Genomic DNA, 17,259 nt, shown 5'->3' on the forward strand with positions numbered 1-17,259 from the left:
AAATTTCTTAACCATGTCTGCGTGCTTTTATGCATTGAGCTGCTGCCACATGATTGGCTGATTAGCTATCTGCATTAACAAGCGGGTGTACAGATGTACCTAATAAAATGGCCACTGAGTGTGAATTGGCACTCTGTTAATGTTTTCCTTTATTCAATGATGCATGTTATTCTTCAGGGAATCCTGAACTAGGACTCCCAAGTCCTTTAGCACCTTGGATTTCTTGGATTCCTATTTAGAAAATAGCTTATGCCTTTACTCCTACCAAAGTGAAGGACCAGACACTTGCCTAGACTGTATTCCATCTGCCATTTCTTTGCTCATTATCTTAATTTGTCTAAGTCCAGTTTTCTGGACACACAGACATGGAACCAGTTCCAACACTAACCCCTGTGGAACACCGCCAGTCACCAGCAGCTAATCGGAAAAGGCACCTTTTATTCTCACTCTGCCTCCTGCCAGTCAGCCAGTTTTCTATCCATGCTGTTTTCTTTCCTGCAATATCATGGGCTCTTATCTTGTTTAATAGCCTCATATGAGGCACTCTGATAAAGGCTTTCTGAAAATACAAATAAACGACATCCACTGACTCTCCTTTGTCTCTCTTGCCTGCTCTTTACTCAGTGATTCCAACAAATTTGTCAGGCAGGATTTCCCTTTAAGAAAACCATCCTGACTTCGGCCTATTTTATCAAGTCCCTGAAGGTACCCCGAAACCTCATGCTTCAGAACCAACATCTTCCCAACTACTGAGGTCAGGGATACTAGCCTATAATTTCCTGTCTTTTGCCTCCTTCAGTTCTTAAATAAGAGTGGACTGACATTTGTAGTTTTCCTGCCCTCCAGAACAATTCCAGGATCTAGTGAATCTTGAAAGATCACCACTAATGCCTCCCCAAGGTCTCCAGCTACCTCTTTCAAAATCTTGGTGTGTAGTCCATCTGGTCCAGGTGACTTACCTATCTTCAGATCTTTCAGATTCACAAGCATCTTCTCCTTAGTAGTTGCAACTACTATCACTTCTGTCCCAGATACTCCTAAGCTGCTGGCATGCTTACTGGTATCTTCCACAGTGAAGACCGATGTTAAGTACCTACTGAGATCATCTGTCAATCCTTTACCCCGCCCCCCCCAATTATTACCTCTCCAGCGCCATTTTTCAGCAGTCTGATAACCACTCGTCCCTCTCCTTTACACTTTATTTATCTGTAGAAGAATTTAGTATGCTCTTTTATATTATTGCCTAGCTTAACTTCATATTTCATCATTTCTCTTATTATTGCTTTTTTAGTTGCCTGCTGTTGATTTTTAAAAGCTTCTCAACCCTCCAACTTCCCACTAACTTTTGATATATTATATGCCTTTGCTTTTGCTTTTATGGTCTCCCTTGTCAGCCACAGTTGCTCATCCTCCCTTTAGAATACTTCTTCGTCTTGGGATGAATTGATCTGCACTGTCTGAATTACTCCCCTCGACTCTTGTCATTGCTGCTCTACTATCATCCCTGCTAGTGTCTCTTTCCTATCAACTTTGTTCAGCTCCTCTCTCATGCCTTTGTAGTTCCCTTTATGCCACTATAGTACTGGTATATTTAATTTTAACTTCTTCCTCTCAAACTGCAGGGGGAAATCCATCATATTATGATCACTGCCTCCTAAGGGTTCCTTCACATTAAGCTCCCTAATCAAATCTGGTTCATTACACAACACACAATCCAGAATTCATAGGCATCCTATAAAATCCTTCTCTTTGGATCCACCATCACCCTGATTTTCCCAAACCACCTGCATTTAACCAATTTCCCCCGGGATCAATAAAGTATGACTATGACTATGACTATTAAAATCCTCCATGATCGCTGTAATATTACTATTGTTACATGCCTTCTCTATTTCCCATTGTAATTTGTATTCCACATCCTGGCTACTGTTCAGAGGCCTATATACAACTTCCATCAGGGTTCTTTTCCCCTTGCAGTTTCCTAACTCTGCCCATACTGGTTCCATATCTATGTCACTTCTTTTGAAGGACTCAATTTAATTTTTTTACCAACAGAATCAACCCACTACCTACCTGCCTTTCTTTTCGTTATGATGTGTATCCTTAAATGTTAAGCTTCCAACTGTAATCTTCATTCAGCTATGACTCAGCGATGTCCACAATATTATACCTGCCAATTATTAACTGTGCTACAAGATTATCTACCTTATTTCTTATAGTGCATGCATTCAAAGGTAACACATTCAGCCCTGTGTTCATAACTCTTTTAAATTTTATATCTATTACCAAAAGTATATTTTTACCCCTTTCTAAACTTTTTGTCTTTTTATTAAATCCTGGAGACTTCTGTAATCTCTCCTCCCACTTTACTTTTATCCTTACTTTTCCAAGCTGTTGAATCCACCGCACTACTATTCAGTTTAAAGCTATCCACAGCCATGGATACATACCTTACACTGCGACCCTGTTCCCAGCATGCTTCGGCTGGAGACTGTCTCATCAGAACAGCTCTCTCCTACTCCAATAGTGGCACCAATGTCCCAAGAATTCAAATCCACTTCTCCCACACTGATATTTCAGCCATGTATTTGGCTCTCTGATGTTATTAAGCCTGTGCCAATTCGCACACAGCTCAAGTAACAATCCAGAGTTTATTAGCTTTCTGGTTCTGAATGTTAATTTAATCCCTCGCTGCTCAAATTCACTCAGCAGAAACTCTTTCCTTGTTCTTCCTACATCATTGGTACCCACTGGGACTATGATGAGTGAATCTTTCTCCTCCCATCTCAGATCCTCTGCAGATCAGTTAAGATGTCCCAAACCTGGGCACCAGGCAGGCAACACATCCTTCAGTACTCTTAATCCTAGTGATAGAGTATATAGAGGCGGGAGGAGAAGATGGCGGCGCGATGCAGCTCGCAGCGGCCACTCCGGTGGTGATGCCTGTTATCTGTCAAGTAGGGTGCCGTGTGCAATCCTGATTTGATGGAGACAGACGTGAGAGCACGGAGGAACATCTGTGAAACTTCTGAAATGCCTGCTTTGCTGCCACTGCTGCTGTGTGATCCAGAATCTCCGGAGGGGAAGGCCCCAAATCCTCGGCTTTGCTTGTTGCTTGGCGGCTGGGGCAGGGTCGAAGCGCTCGGCAGAGGATGACACTCGGTGCTCGATGTCGGAGGAATGGTCGGAGGCTCGAAGTTTTCGGACGGACTCAGAGTCCGCTGTGGTCAGGTGCTTCCAGTGGTGCTGCATCAGCAAGTTTGCGGTGCTTGGAGGTTCATGGCGGGGAGAGTTTCTCCCTTCTACCATCTGCGTGAGATGATGGGGCTATCGGGACTTTGAGACTTTTTTTTACCGTGCCCATGGTCTGCTCTTTATCAAATTACGGTATTGCTTTGCACTGTTGTAACTATATGTTATAATTATGTAGTTTCGTCAGTTTTAGTCTTGGTTTGTCCTGTGTTTCTGTGATATCTTTCTGGAGGAACATTGTATCATTTTTAATGCATGCATTTCTAAATGACAATAAACGAGGACTGAGTGTCCTCATAATTTAATCCAATCTAATACTATCCCCATTACAACTATATTTCTCCCTCTTGAATGACTCTCTGATCCATGTTGCCACAGTCTGGTTGTTCATCCTTTTTACCAGCCCTCACTCTCATCTTCACAGGGAGCAACAATCTTAGGCTTGTTGGGCAAGTTCAAGGGCTGAGACTCCTCCGACGCTATCTTTTGCACCCCGATACCTGCTTCACTCACAGTCACACCATCTTGTCCCTGGCCACATACTGAATTTGAAGTAGCTAATCTACTGGGTAACTCTCCCCCTCCCAGATGCACTGTGGCATTTGAAACTCAGATTCATCATCAACTTTGAGCCTGCATCCTGACACTGATACTAAATATATATATAAATTTAAAAAACTGATATTTGCTATATCAAATTAAAAACCCTGTTCTTACCATGGGGCTACCATACTCCTTTGCCAAAGCCTCACACTCCCCCCTTTAACAATGGCACACTCACACAATGGCTGCTCTACAAAAATCTAACTTTTTATTGGTCTTTGCCAATTATCTAATAAACTGCTATATCTGTCGGTTGACAAGAAGTTCTGAATGGCCCCACTCACTTTTTAAACCTGCTGCTTGTTCACCTCAAAACAACTGACTGCTCACGATATCTGAAACCCACTAAAAAGTCTCGAAAGTCCCTGCTCACTTTTTAAATCTTGAGCTCGCTCACCACAAAAACAATTGATATTTAAGGCTCACCCAAAATGTCCTGAAAGGCCCTGCTCATTTAAATCTCATGATTATTCATCTCAAAGCAGATATCTTCTCAGGATAGCTGAAGCCCACCAAAAGGTCCAGAAAGGGCCCAATACTTGGGCAAGGCTCCCTGAAAGTGGCGTTGCAGGTAGATAGGGGGCTGAGGAAAGTTTTCTCACAATGGCACTCATCAGTCTGGAATTTGGGATATCATGTTGTGGTTGCCTAAGACATTGGTGAGGCTGCACTTGGAAGTTTTGATCACCATGTTACATTAAAGATGCCATTAAGCTGGAAAGCGTGCAGAGGAGATTTATGAGGATGATGCCAGGCCTTGAGGCACTGAGTTATGGAGAAAAGGTGAGCAGGTAGGTACCTTAATCACTGGAGCACTGGTGAATGAAGGGTGATCTTATAGAGGCATGTAAAATCTAGGGGGCGGGGGTGGCTGCATGTATAGTGTGAATGCACATTGTCCTTTTCCCAGGGTTGGGGAATCACTGACTCGCAGATATAAATTTAGGGTGAGAAGGGAAAGATTTAACAGGAACCTGACGGGCAATATTTTCACCCAGGGGTGGTGGTCATTAAAGGGAATGAGCTGGCTGATGGAGGCACAATAGCAACCTTTTAAAGGCATTTGGACAGGTACATGGATAGAAAAGGTTTAGGGGGATATGGGGCACATATGGGCAAGAAGAACTCACTTGGATGGAAATCTTGGTCCGCATGGACCAAGCTAGTTCTATTTAGGGTCCGTTTCCCCATGCTGTCTGAATCTTTGACTCTAATATACTCAACGGAGCAAGCCAACAACACAGAAAAATCTCTGTGAATCTATGCACAGCTTTACCCAAGACTGCAGGAACCTAATGTGTCTATTGTTGACCTGCCAAGCCTACAAAGCATATCACAGCTACTCAAATGCATTTCCCTTTCATCTTGCGGTGTCGAGTGGGTGTGAACAGGCACTAATGGGCTGGTGTGTGCTCTGTTCCCAAAGCTGAGGATCGGTTTCTCCTCTGTGTTGGTGAGCTGAGGTCATAGCATCAGTGCTCATCTGGATGGAACTTGTATCCAATGCTACAAGACACCACTGGTGAGGACTCACAATGTGTAATTAGTTGCTGAATTTAACCTCCAGAATGCCTTTTCTCATCATTTCTTGGTCCCCCTGTTAATTTCCCACCAAGCCATGAAATAAACCTTGCACTATAAAATCAGATAAACACATAGGAGGCCATTCAGTTCATCAAGTTGCTACTGCTTCCCAGGAGAGCAATCACATCAGTCCTATTAATTTTCTCATCTCCACAGGTTTTCCCACCTCTAGTGCTGAACCAGCTCCAGTTTGAAAACCTTAATTCATCCTGTTTCCTCAAAAGTTTGAATTCAGACCTTGCTTTCTCTCTGATTTAAGATTTTGCTTATGTCCCTTTGCATCCTTTTCTCAAACTCAAAAGTTGAAATGTGTTTCTCATTGCCTTTGACTGGAAATTGGTTCCCTCCACCCCTCCATCAAATTCCCTCTCAATCTCTCTTCTCCAGGGACATCATTTTTTTCCTCATTGTAGCTTCAGAGTTGGAATTCCTCATTCTGGACAGCATTCCAGTAGAACGAGCTTAATTTGAAGTTGCCATCTTACGATGTGAGATGCTCAATGGTAGACACTCTCCTTTCTCTGCCATTAGATTAAATTATACGTAAAGGGCCCACCTGCTCCCAGAGGTGACTCCTCTCCCAGTAATAGTCTCAGCCTCTTGGCGTGAATTTTCCCTTGGTAATGTGACTGGGCCACCACAGCCGAAGTAAAGGACATGTTGCAGAGCGTGCAGCATTTGTTCTTGTCCACGTCCCCCTCATCACTTCCCTGCACAAAGGAACAAAAACAAACATGTTAGCTGTCTAACATCCTCCTCTTTTCTGGTCAGCAAGGAGATTCACCTCCTAGAAGTCCAACCTTTGTAAAGCTCAGGTAAAAAAAAATTGCTTCATACTCCCAAGTTGATAAGACATGAAAGTAGTTCATCACTTGAATAAAAATGGATTGAGTTACATCCCTCCTTCATGAGATCAGAGAAATTAAAACTTTGAAAGAGAACAGTCACCCCAGTGAACTTTTAAAATGCTTCCCAATCAACAGAGAGTTCTGGAGTCCCATCTCCCAGTTCCTTACCTACAGGATTAAGTATACAGCTCATCAAATACTCACTAAACACAAAATTAAAGTTGACTTTATTGTCATATGCACAAGTATATGTATGCACAGATGCAATGAAAAACTTACTTCCAGCAACATCAGAGTCATGTGGCATCATAAAAGCAAAATTCAGATGAAAAACAAGAACTACAGCCAAGTCCATTGACACTGAGTTAATCAGTTGTGCCTACTGTGCATTCCAATACATTACGGATGCTTGTCCAGATGTCCCTGAAGCACCTCCTAAATCTGCCACCTCTGCGACCAAGACGGACAAACACAGTAGAGTTGGCTGGACAATTGCACACCATGATAGTTGATGGTAAAGTGACAATTTGAGCATAATTCAGTTTATGTGTTCTTCTGGTATGGTTAAGGCAGAGTATCCAAGGGAAAAGTCCAAAATGCATCTTTAAGTTAATTAGGAGAGAATCAGGACAGCTGTCCAGTTGTGCCAATCTTTACTTTTTATTTCCACCTGAACAAAATTAACAACGGATTCCATGACTAACAAAAGACCAGGCACAGCTCTTAAACAGCACTGAAATGCTCAAAAGAGAGGTTCACAATTAAAGTGATTGCAATATCCAATTATTAGTGTTAAAGTGAAAAACAATTGAGACTTCAGCCTAAAGTTGCCCTTTCAGTGTTTGTGTTCGAATTTTGTTCAGACCAACTAGTAAAATGGGGAAGAAACGTGATCTAAAAGACTTTGACTGTTGGTGCCAGATGGGGTGGTTTCAGTATCTCAAAAAACCCTCTGATTTTCAGATCATTTTCATGCACCAGAATTTACAGAGAATGGTGCATAAAACAATAAAAAAAAAATCCAGTGTGTGGGAGTTCTGTGGGTGAAAATGTCTTGTTAATAAGACAGGTCAGAGGAGAATGACCAGACTGGTTCAAGCCGACAGGAAGATGACAGTAATTCAAATAACCACATATTACAACAGTGGTGTGCAGAATAGCATCTCTGAATGCATAGCACGTTGAAGCTTGAAGTGGATGGGCTACAGCAGCAGGAGACTATAAATGTACACTCAGTGCCCACTTAATTAGGTACCGGAAGGACCTAATAAAGTGCTCACTGAGTGCATATCGCTGGTCCTTCATTGTCATCGGAGCTAAGTCCAGGAACTCTCTCCAGAGGCTATCTTCACTGGAAGACTGTAGAGGATCAAGAAAGCAGATTACTATCATCTTCTCAAAGGCTGCTGTGGACAGGCAATAAGTATTCGCTTGCCAACGACTCCCAGATTTTGCTAATGAATACAATAAATTCCTCTGATAAATGGGGGGAGAAGTACAAGCTTGGTATTGCATGGAGTGTTCAAATGCTTCAAAAGACTTGGCATTGAGTTGATGGGGCTGTGTAAGGGGCAGTCATTTAAATCCTTAGCATGCAACATTACTGAGGGACACAGAGCATTTTTAGGCCCTTGTACTTCTGAAGGGGCAGCAAAATTAAACTTTGGGCTGGGGCTCTGTGAACTGGAGCACGAGATGGGAGGAACAGGTATGGAGCTACAGGCTGAATTGAGCCTTGAGTTATGCAAGTGCGACAGGCCAAACTAAACACATAGTAATGGAAACAAAGACTATGGTATGATGTATGGCTGTAGTGGATTTGTTAAGCCGAGGCCAATGTGAACCACATAGAGGGGTGGATGAATGGTTGGGTGAGGCATGAGTGGGCAAAGGAAGATCTCCATGGCAGGGTAGCTACTTTCAATCCTGTGCGTTTGCAGACTTGCCACTTTAGATCTTAGAACTTCCTGTCATGCAGCCTGAGGTGAAGAGGGAACCTGAAGCCATCATTTAAAAAATGGAGAAAAGTGGGTGGAGAGAACTTTATAGCAGCCCTCATCGACCTGTGTCACTGGTTATTGAATGTGTACAATTAGGCAGCGGAGATAAACTTAAGACAAACAGACAGAAGTAATGTCAGTGACACTAAACATTTGTTAAACAGGGCAAAAATTTCATTAGAACTGCTTGTCACACAGCAGGGGCACCTGCTGTATTACCAAGCATATGTTCTTGGTTACAAACCACTTATCTATAAAGGATGCAGCAGACGGGAAAATAAAAACTACGGAAATGAACAGCTTTCTGCACAGTAGGTCTGAGAGCAGTTGCAAAAAATTAACCACTGTGAGCAGATAATTATTCACAGTCAGCACTAAATTCACATGTGGAAGAGGGCAAGTTTCGACCATGTAATGTAAAAGAGTGACTTGGAAGCTGCAGTAAGTGTTCCTCTTCAGTCACTTGCTGTTCAGCAAAGTGTCAACCTCTTCCATCTGTTTCTTACCGGTTTAGTTCTCTGGAGAAAATGGATAAGTATTCATTCACCGCTGCCAATAGCTGTGTTACCAGAATGAGGGAAATGCATTTGTTTCTGTGAAGCCACGCCAACTGTTTCACCCAGGGCACTAAAGCACCGTACACTGTGTTTTTCAGATGACAGCCTACAGTCAGACTGAGAGGAAGTCACATCAGGGCGATTGTTATATGGAGCTTGGAACACCGTTATAATCCTACCAGGGGAAAACAGAGTTGAAGTGAGGGGAATGATTTCTTCTGTGCACGCTGTATTAAAAAAAATTGTTCATAAAGAGGGAATTTATGGTTTCATTTGCGCACCGGATGCAGAGGGATGACTCTTCCATATCAGTGGGAGACAACATTAAAACATAATCCCCTCTATCCACAGCTTTACAATGGCTTCGTACTACTTTTGCTGAACTAACAATGTAACAGCTAAACTGGTTTTACTCCTTTAGTTGTCAAAAGCTGACAGAGATACCTTACTTTAGGTATGAGCCTCACTGAGCTAGAATGTCAGAAAATTTCAAGAAAGATTACAATGAAATTTAGAAGCAGCTGAGAGATAAGTGTTTAGAAAATAAATTCAATAATTTGGGTATAACATTAGTAAGGGGAGCTTGTAAAATTGTACAGCTTCCATGAATAGCAGGACTGCATGAATAATGTGGTACACTATACTATGCACACTGAGGGCTAAGAAGATGTAGGGTTGAACCTAGACTGTTAAACTAAAAGTGGCCCCTCCCTCAAAATGCATAATTAACCGAGGACTAGACAATGACAGTGCAGTAATGTTAACATTGAAGTGTAAACGGGTATTGTAAGCTAAAGGAGTGCATGGAGTTAAGATCCAAAGCAGCTAAGATTATGCTGAAAGGGAGATTTTCAAACCCGAAGGTGACCTGACAAAGGGTCTTGGCCCAAAACGTCGACTGCACCTCTTCCTATAGATGCTGCCTGGCCTGCTGCGTTCACCAGCACTTTTTGTGGGTGTTGCTTGAATTTCCAGCATCTGCAGATTTCCTTGTGAAGCCCAGATATTGGGTTTGAAAATTCCATAAAGAGCAGTTAGCAATACACATGGATGGTCTATCAGCAGAGCACTTGATTTGCACTGTTAATCTGTATGTGGTTTATCTGTAAACTGAGGACACAGTGAGATACTTTGTCCTAATAATGTAATCAACAGATTGAACCACTTGATAGCTTTATTTCCCTTTTCTCATAAATGCCCTAATAGTTTGAACCTTTCCAATCCTCACTCCCCTAATCTACTCTGAGGAGAGCACACATTGCTGCTGCAGTCTCTGCACAAAATTCTTGTCCTCCTTCCCTGCCACCATGTTAGGAGTGTGGTGAGGAGGAGAAGTCTTCCCCATACTCTCCAAAGGTCTGCCAACCTTTCTTATGAAGAGTGTCCAGAAATCCACACATTGCTTTGGTTAAGGACCAACCAGTCTCAGACCTGAAACCTTAATTATCTTTCTCTTTCTGCAGATGTTAGATTAAATTAGATTATGAGGACACCCAGTCCTCTTTTACTGTCATTTAGTAATGCATGCATTAAGAAATGATACAATTTGTTCCTCCAGAATGATATCACAGAAACACAAGACAAACCAAAACTTTAAAAAACTGACAAAAACCACATAATTATAACATATAGTTACAACAGTGCAAAGCAATGCAGTAATTTGATAAAGAACAGACCACGGGCACGGTAAAAAAAAGTCTCAAAGTCTCTCGAAAGTCCCATCATCTCACGCAGACGGTTGAAGGGAGAAACTCTCCCTGCCATGAGCCTCCAGCGCTGCAAACTTGCCGATGCAGCATCCTGGAAGCACCCGACCACAGTCCGACTCTGAGTCCGTCAGAAAACTTCGAGCCTCTGACCAGCCCTCTGACACCGAGCACCAAGCACCAAGCACCATCTCTGCCAAGCGCTTCGACCCCGGCCCTGGCAACAGGCAATAGGCAAAGCCGAGGATTTGGGGCCTTCCCCTCTGGAGATTCTCGATCACACAGTAGCAGCGGCAGCGAAGCAGGCATTTCAGAAGTTTCTCCAGATGTTCCTCACGTCCGTCTCCATCAAATCAGGATTGTGCATGGCCCCTATTTAACAAATATGACATCAATTCGGAGCGGCCGTGCGCGCTGCGTTGCGCCGCCATCTTCTCCTCCCCTCCTGTTCTGCTGAGTATTTTCAGTGTTTTCTGTTTTTATTCTGAATTCTAGCACCTGCATTTATTTTGATCTTTAACGATTAGAATATTGTACCAATCAGATTTGGCTGCATTGTCCCTCTAACTGGACAGACCTTGTTAGACGTTCATCGCAGTTGACAAATGGATGAGACAGCAGCAGCTACTTACTGTTTAATCCACACACCTCAACATAAGTGACTGTAGAAGGCAGGATGAAAGTAATCAGCAATGGATGTGGCAATAATGAAACTAATGAACAACTTTCAAAACAATGTCTGGCTAAGAAATCGACCGAAGAAATAATCAGCATGTAAATTTACTGGAATACATACAAAGTGCAGTCAGTATCAATAATTCCTAATAATTATGCAGCAGATATTGCAGTAAAAGGGGACGATGGACTTTACTGTAAGCTGCAGCCTGTATAAAATATTCTACCAAATCACACACAGAATCCCAATGCACAGTTAGCATATTAAGATATGAGTTTATTCTCACACTTCGAACAAGACATTTCACTAACTTAACAAATTGATTTCTCCCTAGGAAATAACATCATCATCATGTCTTTTAAGGTGGTGTTTCTTCTTTTTCTTCTACTTGTTATTATTATTATTATTATCACACTCATGCCCCTTCTGGGGTATACGCCACCAACGGCAGCTCCCCAGGGTCCTCTGTCTTCAGCCAGTCTTTCAAGTTGTCACCAGGTGTTGCCCATCTTTGAAGATCTTTCTCCTCCCAGGGATGAGGTGTTTGGAGTTTCTACTGGCATTCCTGTAGCTCTGTGATTTATACGATAGGTTACTGGCCCCCCTCCTTACGTGGGACCATCCGTGGCAGAGTTTAAGGTGCTGCAATGTCTCTTAATCCAAAGAAAGAAGTAACCAAGACAGAGGCCCAAGAGACTGCAGATGTAATCTGGAACTGAAAACAAGCTGCCGAAGGACTTGAGCAAATTGAGCAGGATCAGTGAGGGGGAAAGTAAACATGCAAAATGATAGGTCTGGTCCACAGGTTGAGATTCTAAATTGGAGAAAGGCCAATTTTGATGTTAGGAAAGATAATGTCATTCCTGCAAGTGTGGACTGGGACAGGCTGTTTTCTGGCAAAGGTGTACTTGGTAAATGGAGGGCCTTCAAAAGTGAAATTTTGAGAGTACAAAGGTTGAAAGGTAAAGATAAGAACAAGTGTTCAGAATCTTGGATTTCAAAAGATATTGAGGCCCTGGTTAAGGGAAAAACAGAGGCGCGTAGCAGGCATAGGCAAGTAGGAACAAATGTGGTGCTTATGGAGTATAAAAAATGCAAGTGAACACTAAAGAAAGAAATCAGGAGGGCTAAAGGAAGCCATGAGGTTGCCCTAGCAGACAAGGTGAAGGAGAATCCTAAGGGATTCTACAGATGTGTTACGAGCAACCAGAGGATTGGAGCATAGCTAATGTTGTTCCGCTGTCTAAAAAAGGCTTTAAACAGAAACCAGGAAATTATAGGCTGGTGAGTCTCACATCAGTTATGGGAAACTTTTTAGAAGGTATTCTAAGGGACCAGACATATAGGTTTTTGGATAGACATGGATTGATTTAAGATAGTCAGCATGGCTTCATGCATGATAGGTCATGTCAAAAACAATCTTATAGAATTTTTTGAAGAAGTTACCAGGAAAGTGGATGAAGGCAAGTCAATGGATGTTGCCTACATGGACTTTAGCAAGGCACTTGACAAGGTCATGCATGGGAGATTGGTCAGTAAAGTTAATTCACTGGGCATTCAAGATGATTGGATTAGACATTGGTTTTGAGGGAGAAGCCAGAGGGTGGTAATAGAGGGTGCCTCTCTGACTGGAGGGCTGTGACTAGTGGTGTTCCACAGGCATCAGTGCTGGGTCTGTTGTTGTTTGTCATCTGTTTCAGTGATCTGGATGATAATGGGGATAATGGATCAGGAAATTTATGGATGGCACCAAGTTTGGAGGTGTAGTGGACAATGAGGGAGACTATCATGGCTTGCAGAGGGATCTGCCTCAGCTGGAAAAATGGGCTGAAAATGACAGATGGAATTTATTGCAGACAAGTGCGAGGTTTAACACTTTGGTATGACCAACTAGGGTAGGTCTTACACAGTGAACAGGGCACTGAGGAGTGTGGTAGAACAAAGGGATCTAGAATAAAGGTATGTGATTCATTGAAAGTGGCATCACAGGTAGATAGGGTTGTGTTGGCCTTCATAAATCAAAGTAATGAGTACAGGAGATGAGATGTTATGTTGAAGTTGTATAGATGCTGGTGAGGCCTAATTTTAAGTATTGTGTGCAGTTTTGGTCATCTACCTACAGGAAAGATGTTAACAAGGTTGAAAGTCTACAGAGAAAATTTACTAAAATGTTGCCAGGTCTAGTGGACCTGGGTTATAAGGAAAGATTGAATGGGTTAGCACTGTATTCTTTAGAATGTAAAAGACTGAGAGGAAATGGGATTGCGGTGTATAAAATTATGAAGGGTTCAGACAGGGTGAATGCAAGCGGGCTTTTTCCACTCTAGCTGGGAGGGACTACAACTAGGGGTCATGGGTTAAGGGTGAAAGGTGAGAAGTTTAAGGGGAACATGAAGGGAAACTTCTTCTCTGAAAGGGTCATGAGAGTGTGGAATCAGCTGCCAGCACAGGTGGTGCATGCAAGTTTGTTTTCAACATTTAAACAATGTTTGGATAGGTACATGGATGGTAGAGGGTATGGAGGGCGAAGGTCCCGGTGCAGATTGATGGGAGTAGGCAGTTTAAATGGTTTTGTGATGGGCTAGATGGGCCGAATGACCTGTTTCTATGCTGTACTTCTCTATGACTCCATGACTATGAAAAGAACAGTTGATATTTCAGGTTGCAAATCTGCTTCAGGAAGGTACAACCTAGCTCTGCCAATTTCCATTTCTATTAACATTTGCAATTGTTAGGACAAAGATTGTTAACTATTAATAATGCACAGAAGGCACTGATTTTACTTTTATAAAGTGCCTCTGGCAGGAAGGTGACAATATAAAAGAATAGCTGATTTCCAGTGGAATATCCCACATCTAAGACAGGATGTGCTGGCATTGGAGAGGGTCCAGAGGAGGCTCATGAGCCTGATCCCAGGAATGAAAGGGTTAATTGTATGAGGACTGTTTGATAGCTCTGGGCCTGTACTTGCTGGATATTGACTGGCCTGGACAGAGTAGATGCACAGAGGATGTTTCCAATAGTGGGACCAGAGTCCAGCCTCAGAATAGGAGAACATCAGTTTAGAACAGAGAAGAGGAGGATTTTTTCCACTCAGAGAGTGGTGAATCTGTGGAATTCATTGCCACAGATGGCTATGGAAGCAATGTCATTGGATATACTTAAAGCAGAAGTTGATAGGTACTTAATTAATAAGGGTGTCAAAGGTTATGGGGAGTAGGCAGGAGAATAGGGTTGAGAGGGTAAATAAATCAGTCGACTGAATGTCGGAGCACATTCAATGGGCTAAACAGCCTAATTCTGTTGTGAAGCTGAACTGAACTTTTTCTGTAAAACAGGGTTCCCAAACTGGAGTCCACAGACCCCTTGCTTAATGGTATTGGTTCATGGCATAAATAAGGTTGGGAACCCCTGCTTTAAACAAAACCAAAGAAAAACATAGTTATTTGAAGCAGCTTGAATGTTATCCTGGTATCACTGGTTCTAGCATGGAGCAGGATAGCAATGAAGTTGAAGTTTACTTCTGTCATAGGCACACATACCCAAGCTAAAAATGCCATGAAAATTAACTTTTAGGGACAAGCATAAGTTAGCATAAACTTGAATTATTATAGATTATACAAGACTTATATGTGTGCAAATTGAACTACAAAAATAACACAGAGACATGAGTGAGAGGGAGGAGGGAGAGAGGGGAGGGAGGGAGGGAGAGAGGAAGGGTGAAGGAAGGGAGGATGGAAGGAAGGGAGGGAGGAATTAAGGAAGGAAGGAAAGAAGGAATGAAGGAAGGAAGGAAGAAGGGAGGGAGGAAGGGAAGGAGGGAGTAAGAGAGGAAGGAAGGAAGGGAGGGAGGAAGGAGGCGAAGAATGTCAGGAGGGAGCGAAGGAGCCAAGGTGTATAAGGTCGTGTTAGGGTTCTTCCGGTAGGTTCTGGAACCTGATGGCAGTGGTGATGAAGCTGTTATTGTACCTTGAGGTGTGCGTCTTCAGATTCCTGTACCTCCTGCTTGATAGCTGCATCGACAAGACAGCATGGTGGGTGTCCCTGATGACAGATGTCACTTTCCTGGGACATTGCCTCTTCTGGATGGTGGGGAGAGCTGTACCCACAGTGGAAATGGCTAAGTCCACCACTCCCTGTGGTCTCTTGCATTTCCGTGCAGTGGAGTTTTGTATAGCAGCCTGTGATACAGCCAGTAAGACCAGACCTCTATGGCCAGTACACCACAATGCAACTCAATATATCTGCTCACCACAGCATCAAATTATCAGGTTCAGTACCAAGTCTTTCAGCTCATGGACTGCCATTCCAGCTATGATCAATTGCATTTGGCTGCCAAATACTATCATTTAAATGTCATTTTCAAAACAAAATTGAGATGACAATTGCAAAATAAGCACTTAAAAATAATTCAGCTTTGCTCTGAAAATGATGAGTATCCAAATAAACAAAATTTCCTCTCCTTCTGTGTATCATCACATTGAATGCAGATCCCCAGATTCTGGCCAGGAACCAAGCTGGCAACAATAAAAATAAACAGGTTCCTAGCTACTTTTTGATTCTTGCAACGTGTTTAATTTTCCCACTAGCAATTTAGTTTTATTTTAATTATTCTTCTCTTCCAGTTGTATTAAAGCTGTACTAGAAATTTAGGGATTTTTTGCAAGCTGTTTGTGTTCACTGTGATGTGACCAGCAGGGGTGAATGATGGCCTTTAGCAAAGTGATGTTTGGTGTTTACTCAGCTTCAATAGATCAGTGGAGAAGAAAATAGTACCCCTTCCCTCTCAGAGGGTCCAACATCTTAAACATTGCTGGTGGATCATTGACTTCATCAAGCCCTTTACTGAAGACAGAATTCCCAAAAATCTCAGATAGTCACGCGCTGCATGTCACGCACAGCCAAGGATCAGACATCTTATGGATTTGTGTGTAGAAGGTAATGTTTGACAAATTTTATTGAATTTTTTGAAGAGGTTACTAGGAAAGTTGACGAGAGTAAAGCAGTGGATGTTGCCTATATGGACTTCAGTAAGGCCTTTGACAAGGCTCCACACTGTAGGTTAGATCGTTAGGTATTAATATTGAAGTAGTAAAATGGATTCAGCAGTGGCTGGATGGGAGATGCCAGAGAGTAGTGGTGGATAACTGTTTGTCAGGTTGGAGGCCGGTGACTAGTGGTGTGCCTCAGGGATCTGTACTGGGTCCAATGTTGTTTGTCATATACATTAATGATCTGGATGATGGGGTGGTAAATTGGATTAGGAAGTATGCAGATGATACTAAGATAGGTGGCGTTGTGGATAATGAAGCAGGTTTTCAAAGCTTGCAGAGAGACTTAGGCCAGTTAGAAAAGTGGGCTGAAAGATGGCAGATGGAGTTTAATGCTGAAAAATGTGAGGTGCTACATTTTGGTAGGACTAATCAAAATAGGACATACATGGTAAATGGTAGGGCATTGAAAAATGCAGTAGAACAGAGTGATTTAGGAATGATGGTTCCCTGAAGGTGGAATCTCATGTGGATGGGGTGGTGAAGAAAGCTTTTGGTATGCTGGCCTTTATAAATCAGAGCATTGAGTATAGGAGTTGGGATATAATGTTAAAATTGTACAAGGCATTGGTAAGGCCAAATTTGGAATATTGTGTACCGGTCACCGAATTATAGGAAAGATGTCAATAAAATTGAGAGAGTACAGAGGAGATTTACTAGAATGTTACCTGGGTTTCATCACCTGAGTTACAGAGAAAGGTTGAACAAGTTGGGTTTTTATTTTTTGGAGCGCAGAAGGTTGGGGGGCGGGGACTTGATGGAGGTGTTTAAAATTATGAGGGGGATTGATAGAGTTGACGTGGATAGGCTTTTTCCATAGAGAGTGGGGGAGATTCAAACAAGAGGACATCAGTTGAGAGTTAGGGGGCAAAAGTTTAGGGGTAACACGAGGGGGAACTTCTTTACTCAGAGAGTGGTGGCTGTGTGGAACAAGCTTCCAGTAGAAATGGTAGGGACAGGTTCGATATTGTCATTTAAAGAA

The 17,259-nt window shown here is 42.5% G+C and overlaps 1 protein-coding gene across 1 annotated transcript in view; it reads right to left on the bottom strand.

Annotated features, from left to right (window-relative positions):
• Window positions 1-17,259, bottom strand: part of zmat4a (zinc finger, matrin-type 4a) — a 205,267-nt gene that overhangs the window by 100,404 nt on the left and 87,604 nt on the right. The window contains exon 4 of the mRNA XM_072266929.1: window positions 5,996-6,144. Within this exon, the coding sequence (XP_072123030.1) occupies window positions 5,996-6,144 (149 nt within the window). The remainder of the gene's footprint in view (window positions 1-5,995; window positions 6,145-17,259) is intronic.

This window comes from Mobula birostris, chromosome 8, assembly GCF_030028105.1.
Source record: "Mobula birostris isolate sMobBir1 chromosome 8, sMobBir1.hap1, whole genome shotgun sequence".
Classification (NCBI taxonomy): Eukaryota; Metazoa; Chordata; class Chondrichthyes; order Myliobatiformes; family Myliobatidae; genus Mobula; species Mobula birostris.